The 8,162-nt window shown below is 36.9% G+C and overlaps 1 protein-coding gene across 1 annotated transcript; it reads left to right on the forward strand.

Annotated features, from left to right (window-relative positions):
- Positions 1-2,948: 2,948 nt before the first annotated feature.
- Positions 2,949-3,280, forward strand: LOC120366398 (large ribosomal subunit protein eL42-like). Its single transcript, XM_039475180.2, has one exon. The coding sequence runs from the start codon at positions 2,960-2,962 to the stop codon at positions 3,278-3,280; it is 321 nt and encodes a 106-aa protein (XP_039331114.2). The 5' UTR covers positions 2,949-2,959.
- Positions 3,281-8,162: the final 4,882 nt, after the last annotated feature.

The raw sequence follows: 8,162 nt of genomic DNA on the forward strand, positions 1-8,162 counted from the left end.
GTGCCTTATTCATCTCTATATCACTAGCATGTATCACAGTGTCAACAAATTAAACATTTGTTGAAGTGACATAATCCTCATCCCTAATATTTTGCATTGGAAAGGAGGAACACCCCTGGGAAGGGGCAGAAGGGTGCTGCAGACAAGGACATATGGCACAGCCCAGTTAGCACAGGCTGCCCATCGATCCAGAAGAGATCTGACTGCCCTGTCCCCTTGGTTACCCTGACTGGTCACTTGACTATTCAGCTGCCCTTATTATTGTAATCCCTCAGAAGGCCATCTGCTCTGCTCGCAAGAGAGAGCTGGCCCCAGGGAGAAGTACGCAGCTGCCCTGCATCTTCAAATCAGGTCAATTACACCACTGCTTCTTAATTGTTCATGACGGCTCAGCTATTGTGTGTGAACCGTCTGTAATTTCCAGTTCATTGTGGCTAAAGATTCTGGGCTAATGAAGGTTCCAACCTGTCCCTCAGGGTCCCTGGCACCACTCAGCTTGTACATGCTGCTCAGTATCCTAGGGTCCTTTCACACCTGAGTTTCAAACTAAAGTGTAGGTTGGAATAAACCCATACCACAGAGGACAGGGCAAAAAGAAATGTCATTTAAAAACACTAATTCATTTCCAGAAAAGGAGCAGGGATGGCAACATGCTGACAATAGTCTTAACTGGTCCTTTGAGGAGTGGCCTGAAGCCCTGAATACAGGTCATCAGGTTTTGTTTTGTTTTGTTTTGTTCAATCTGAGAAATAGCCAGTCCCGTGGATGATTGAGGTGAACAACTTTGTAGGACAAATTTATGGGCTTTTGAAAAATTCCTGAAAAGTGAAATTGTCTTTCTAAGACATCTTATTTGAGAACCTCTGGTGTTCATTTTTCATCTTACCCTGGCATAAATGAATAATCTTACTGAAAACTCACTACATTGTTAACAGTTGGGTTCCTTTTGTCTGAAGGCGAACAAAGAAAGAGTTGATGGAAATGTCCCAGTTGGCACATTTGAAAAAGTCTGGGTTTGTAACAGAAAAACCAACCACTTTCCATCTTTGACTGACAGTAAGAAGTTTAAACTTTGAAGCCCCTAAATGTCTCTCTCTCCATCTGATTTTAGCTATATATATATGTAAGATATATGTATCTATACATATAAAATTCTGACTGTGTATACATGTGAATGGAGTTAGTTGCATATTGGAATGTAGTCTCAAAGTCGAGGATTTCGTTGCCACCATACTAGAAAAAGTAACTAACGCAGAGTGGATGCCTTGTCAGTTCAGTCCACTTTGAGACAGCTGTAATTGGAGTTCAGACTCATACAGATGCTGCTTGCAGCGTAGTATCACACTAAGCCAAAAGCCAGTCTTTTGCTGAGAACTCAAAATACTGTAACTATTTTAAATCCAACATTCTTTGTTGAATTCAAGGAATTTTCCAACTAAAAGGGAAATTCTAAGACCATCAAGCCAAAATCCCTCCCTTTAATACTAAAGAATCCAAATACTCTAGATGAGCATCCAAGTCACATAATTAGTGGTGATCCAAGTTCTAACACCCAGGTCTACATACACACACACACACACACACACACACACACACACACACAGAGAGAGAGAGAGAGAGAGAGAAAGAGAGAGAGAGAGAGAGAGAGAATTTTCTGGTATTTCCATTACCAAATAAAATTGTGCCAGTGGAATCAAAATAATCAAAATTATCTCATTCTTTTTTCCTGAAAGGCACATGAAAACTATAATAAAATATGACAACTTTCAAATATATTTTGTCAAAGAAATTGTGAAAACCCACTTTCCAAGTCTTAACAAACTCAATGCAGTCTAGTGTTAAAACACACTTTACAAATAATTCAGATGATGAGTATAGAATCATTATCTTAGAAAATATAAACATCCCTTACAGGTAATATCACTTTCGAATTATCTTCTTCAGAAAGGAAGGTGGCATATCTTCACAGATATTCCCAAGAAACAGCCCACAGCCTTTCCTGGTGACCCATCTCTACAACACTGTGGTGAAGAGAACCCCAAGTTAGAAGTCAGAGGACTTTTAGTCAAAGCAATGGCTGTTCCTTACTCAGGCTGTGACCCAAAACAAATAACTTCTCCAGCTCTCAATGTAAATGAGGCAGGTCCTTCCAACATAGCCTGGCTGATAACTATGTCTAGCATGACCTTCATTTCTTGATTAACTTCTTTTTTTAAATGATACTTTTATGACTTTTACATAGAGAGTAGATACACATCAAAAATAAATGAATTGATGCTAAAGAAATCAGTGGGTCATATTTGTTTTTTTAAATCATGGCAGCAGTTATCCTCAAGATAAGTATTCTCTCTTTTAAGTGATTATCTTAAGAGACTACGTAGTCTTAAATCAGTTAATACAGCACATGTAAAACTTCACTCCATTACCTTAGAATCTCCTTTTATTTTCTTCTTACAGTAATAGTTTTACCCAAATCATTCAACTTACTCACCAAATAGTAATATTGGCCAAATAGAACTTAGGATTGTTCCCCCTAGTCAGAATACCATTGAAGGATGAAGACAGTCATCACTTGGGGTACATCAAATCATGTCCTTAGCCTTCACACATAGTTTCAAAATGACAGACAAAAATGCTTTAAGTATCAAGAGAGTAGGGGAGGGAAAAAGCATTTTATCGCTACCTATCTTAGGTTCACTAACTGGAGCTCTACAAATTAGACAGACAGAAGGACTGATTAACAAGAGGAAAAACAAACAGAAGTTTATTAATACATGCATTGTGCATACACCTGGGAGCATTCATAATGAGTAACTCAAAGGGGGTGATTAGAACTTAGGGTTATATAGCATCTTTTAAATTTGATAGGTTATTCTGCGAGGCAAGAGTTGTGCGAGGCGAGTGTCTCCGACGCCTTTTCTGATTTTCATCATACAGGCAGACCAGCCCTTCTGCAAAGATGGTCAACGTACCTAAAACCCGAAGAACCTTCTGTAAGAAGTGTGGCAAGCACCAGCCTCACGAAATGACACAGTATAAGAAGGGCAAGGATTCCTTGTATGCCCAGGGAAAGAGGCGCTACGATCGGAAGCAGAGAGGCCATGGTGGGCAGACAAAGCCAATTTTCCAGAAGAAGGCTAAGACCGCAGAGAAGATTGTGCTCCGGCTGGAATGTGTTGAGCCTAACTGCAGATCCAAGAGGATGCTGGCCATTAACAGAAGCAAGCATTGTGAACTGGGAGGAGATAAGAAGAGAAAGGGCCAAGTGATCCAGTTCTAAACTTTGGGACTTTTTCTTTTAATATTGGAAAGAAAACGTTGAAGCTGCAGAAAAATTATCTGCTGGAAAATAAATACAGTGATATTCTTACGTAAAAAAAAAAATGCATGTGATATTTTCATACATACATACAATGTTTAATGATCAAATCAGGCTATTCAGTATGTATATCACCTCAAACATTCATTATTTATTTCTACTGGAGCACTTCAACTCTTCTCTACTAGCTCTTTGGAAATATACAATAAATTATTGTTAACTATAGTCACCCTACTTCATTACTGAATGTTAGAATTTATTTCTTCTATCTAACTGTATATTCCTACCTGTTAACAAACCTGACTTCATCCTAACCACCCCCACCCTTTCCAGCCTCATTCTATTCTCTACCACCATAAGATCAACTGTTTTAGTGCCCACATATTAATGGAAATGTGATATTTGCCATTCTGGGCCTGGCTTATTTCATTTAACATGATCACCTCCAGCTCCATTCAGTCTGCTGGAAATTACAGGATTTCACTCAATAACTGAATAGCATTCCATTATGTATATATACTACATTTTCCTTATCCATTCATCAATTGACAGACACATAGGCTGTTGCTATATCTTGGCTATTGTGACTACAACTGCAATAAACACGAGAGTGAAAGTACCACTTTAATATACTGAGATCCTTTCGTTTGAATAAATAGCCAGTAATAGAATTGGTGGATTGCATGGTCATTCTGTTTTTAGTTTTGTTTTTTTTTTTTAAAAAAGCCTCCATACTGTTTTCCATAATGGCTATATTAATTTACATTCCTACCACAGTGTATAAGAGTCCCTTTTCTCTGCATACTTGCGAGCATATGTTATTTGACAAACCTGACAAAAACAAGCAATGGGGAAAGGATTCCGTTTTTGTCTTTTTGATAATAGCCATTCTAACCAGTGTGAGATAATATCATATTGTGGATTTGCATTTCCCTGATGATTAGTGATGTTGAGTGTTTTACACATATCTGTTGGCCATTTTTATATCTTCTTTTCAGTAATGTCTATGTAGATATCTTGCCTACTTTCCAATGAGATTATTTGGTTTTTGTTACAGAGTTGTTGAGAGTTCCTTGGATATTCTGGATATTACCACTTTTTGGATGAATAGTTTGCAAATATTTGTTCCTATTTTACAGGTTGTCTCTTCACTCTGTTGATTGCTTCCTTTGCTGTTCAGAAGTTTTTGGCATAATATAATTCAATTTGTCTAATTCTTCAAGGAGAACTACAAACCACTGCTCAAGGATATAAGAGAAGACACAAACAAATTGAAAAACATTTCATGCTCATGAATAGGAAGAATTAATATTGTGAAAATGGTCATATTGCCCAAAGTAATTTGTAGATTCTATGCTAATCCCATCAAGCTACCATTGACCTTCTTCACAGAATTAGAAAAAACAACTTTAAATTTCATATGGAACCAAAAATGAGCCTGTGGAGCAAAGACAATCCTATGCAAAAAGAACAAAGCTGGAGGCATCACACTACCTGACTTCAAACTGTACTACAAGGCTACAGTAAACAAAACAGCATGATACTGGTAGGATGTTGAATTTTATCAAATGCTTTTTCTTTGTCTATTGAGATGTTCAAACGATTTTTGTCTTTCACTCTGTTGAGATGATATATCATATTTATTGATTTGTGTGTGTTCAGCCATCATCCTTGCATCCCTGGGATAATCCCACTTAATCATGTTAAGGTGTTATTGGCTTTAGTTTGTTAGTATTTTGTAGATTTTTGCATCTATGTTTATCAGGGATACTGGCCAACAGTTTTTCTTGTTATTTGTTATGTCCTTATGTGGTTTTGATATTAGGGTAATTCGGGCCTCAGAATATGTCAGGAAGAGTTCACTCTCCTTTGGCGTTTTGAGATAGTATGAAAATAATCAGTGTTAATTCTTTTTACAAGTTTGGTAGAGTTAGCCGACTCTGAGCACACTGCCTGGGGATTAATACTGCTCTGCAGGGGGGAGTTTAAAAAAAAAGTTTGATAGAATTCAGCAGTAAAGACACCAAGTCCTGGGCTTTTCTTTGTTGGGAAACATTTTATTAATATTACTAATGTCAGTATTACTATTCATTATTAATCTGTTGAGGTTTTCTATTTCTTTTTTATTCAATCTTGGTAGGTTGTACCTCTCCAGAAATTTACCCATCTCCTCTAGGTTTTCTGGTTTGTTAGTGTATAACAAAAAATATTGAAAGTTTAGAACACTGAATTGCTTAGCTGTGGCAGATATGTTCAGCAAAGATCAGAACTACTGCTGGTTCTGAGGGTTCAAAGGAGTCTGAGAAGCAAAAATCTTACCAGATCTCTACCTAGAAGTCCCCATCACATGTTAGCTACACATTTTCCCCACCATAACTTCATTCCTTGACCTCAACATAGCAGACCTACCTCTCCTTGGTTCAGAAGTTATGCCGAGTGAGCTTAGTAGCAACGACATTGAAATTCACTGCTTAAAATATGCATCTAAACTCAAAAATTTCAAAAAAGTTCCATAAATGGACATGAGCAATATTGCAAGCAAATTTATAGTGTATTTATTACAGTATTATCTAAAATAAAAAAATTGAAAACTACCATAATGTCCAAAAGTAGGAAGCTAATTAAGTCAACTATAATATCCACTCAAAAGGATACAGAGCTATCATGAAAAATTATGTTTTGTAAGTAAGTATAAATACTGATATAGAACATTGTTGATTATCTATTGTTTAATAGAAATTTCAGCTTACAAATTGGATTATCCTACCTTTATTTTATGTATATAGATAGATAGATAGATAGATATAGATATATATAGATAAATAGATATCTCTGAAGATACTTATAAAAGCCATGAAAATTTACATTAAAAATCTTGTTAGGTCTAAATAGTGCAATAATACATAAAATTTTTCTTCTACTATAAATCGTACTATAAGTGAAATAATAAAAATGCCTTTGGCATGGGAGTAGAGCACAATGACTGAAGAGAACCCTAACCCGTTCATGCCCATGCCTCCAACTGGAACACCAAATTTTACCAACTATCTGCATACAGAAAGTACCATCACAAAAATGACAAAAATCCAGATAAGCAATTGCAGTACCTGGTTTTAACTTCATATCACTAAAAAAGACATTGAGGAGGGCAGGAGAGACTGTCATGAATGATTAACACCATGACTCCCCCATCCCCTGGCAGTGGCTATGTGGTGTAGAGAAAAAATTTGTGAACTTTGGGGAGGGAAAGCACAGTGACAGGGAGATTACTTTGAATTCAGTGCTGCCCTGTCACAGTGCAGAAAAAAGCCCAATGGGGTCAACCAGCACTTGTGCACAGAGAGAGTCTCTTAATAGCAAATTTGATCAAGCAGAAGAAAGAATTAGTGAGCTTGAAACCGGCTATTTGAAAATATACAATTAGAGGATACAACAGAATAAAGAATAGAAAACAATGAAGCATGCCTACAACATATAGAAAATAGCCTCTAAAGGGCAACTCTACGAGTTATTGGCCTTAAAGAAGAGGCAGAGCAACAGATAGAAAAAGAAAGTTTTTTTTTTTTTTAGTTGTGTGATTTTTAATTTTTTTAATTTTTAAATTATGCATTAAATTCTGGGGTACATGTGCAGAAAGTGCAGGTTTGTTACACAGGTATACATGTGCCACAGTGGTTTGCTGTATCCATCACCCTGTCATCTATATTAGGTATTTTCCTAATGCTATTCCTCCCCTATCCCCGCCACACCCTGACAGGCCCTGGTGTGTGATGTTGCCTTCTCTGTGTTCATGTGTTCTCATTGTTCAACACCCACTTATGAGTGAGAACAAGCGGTACTTGGTCTTCTGTTCTTGGGTCAGTTTGCTGAAAATGATGGTTTCCAGGTTCATCCATGTCCTTGCAAAGGACACGAACTCATCCTTTTTTATGGCTGCAGTCTTCGATGGTGTATATGTGCCACGTTTTCTTTATCCAGTCTATCGCTGATGGGTATTTGGGTTGTTTCCAAGTCTTTGCTATTGTGAACAGTGCTACAATAAACTTCTGTGTGCATGTATATTTATAATAGAATGTTTTATAATCCTTTGGGTATATATACCCAGTAATGGGATTGCTAGGTCAAATGCTATTTTTATTTCTAGGTGAGGAACTGCCACACTGTCTTCTGCAATGGTTGAACTAATTTACACTCCCACCAACAGTGTAAAAGCGTTCCTATTTCTCCACATCCTCTCCAGCATCTGTTGTCTCCTGATTTTTTAATGATCATCATTCTAACAGGCATAAGATGGTATCTCAATGTGGTTTCGATTTGCATTTCTCTAATGACCAGTGATGATGAGCCTTTTTTATATGTCTGTTGGCTGCATAAATGTCTTCTTTTGAGACGTGTCTGTTCATATCCTTCTTTTGATGGTTTGGTTTTTGTTTGTTTGTTTGTTTTGTTTTTTGGGGTTTTGTTTTGTTTTGTTTTGTTTTTGTAAATCTGTTTTAGTTCTTTGTAGATTCTGGATATTAGCCCTTTGTCAGATGGGTAGATTGCAAAAATTTTTTCCCACTTTGTTGGTTGCCGGTTCACACTAATGATAATTTCTTTTGCCATGCAGAAGCTCTTAAGTTTATTAGATTTTATTTGTCTATTTTGGCTTTTATTGCCATTGCTTTTGGTGTTTTAGTCATGAAGTCCTTGCCTATGCCTATGTGCTGAATGGTATTGCCTAGGTTTTCTTGTAGGGTTTTTATGGTTTTAGATCTTATGTTTAAATCTTTAATCCAACTTGAGTTAATTTCTGTATAATGTGTAGGGAAGGGGTCCAGTTCCAGCTTTCTACACATGCCTG

Source organism: Saimiri boliviensis, chromosome 2, assembly GCF_048565385.1.
Source record: "Saimiri boliviensis isolate mSaiBol1 chromosome 2, mSaiBol1.pri, whole genome shotgun sequence".
Classification (NCBI taxonomy): Eukaryota; Metazoa; Chordata; class Mammalia; order Primates; family Cebidae; genus Saimiri; species Saimiri boliviensis.

Excerpts from the sequence above, each read along its gene's own strand:
- LOC120366398 (XM_039475180.2), top strand. The coding sequence starts at position 2,960 with ATGGTCAACGTACCTAAAACCCGAAGAACCTTCTGTAAGAAGTGTGGC.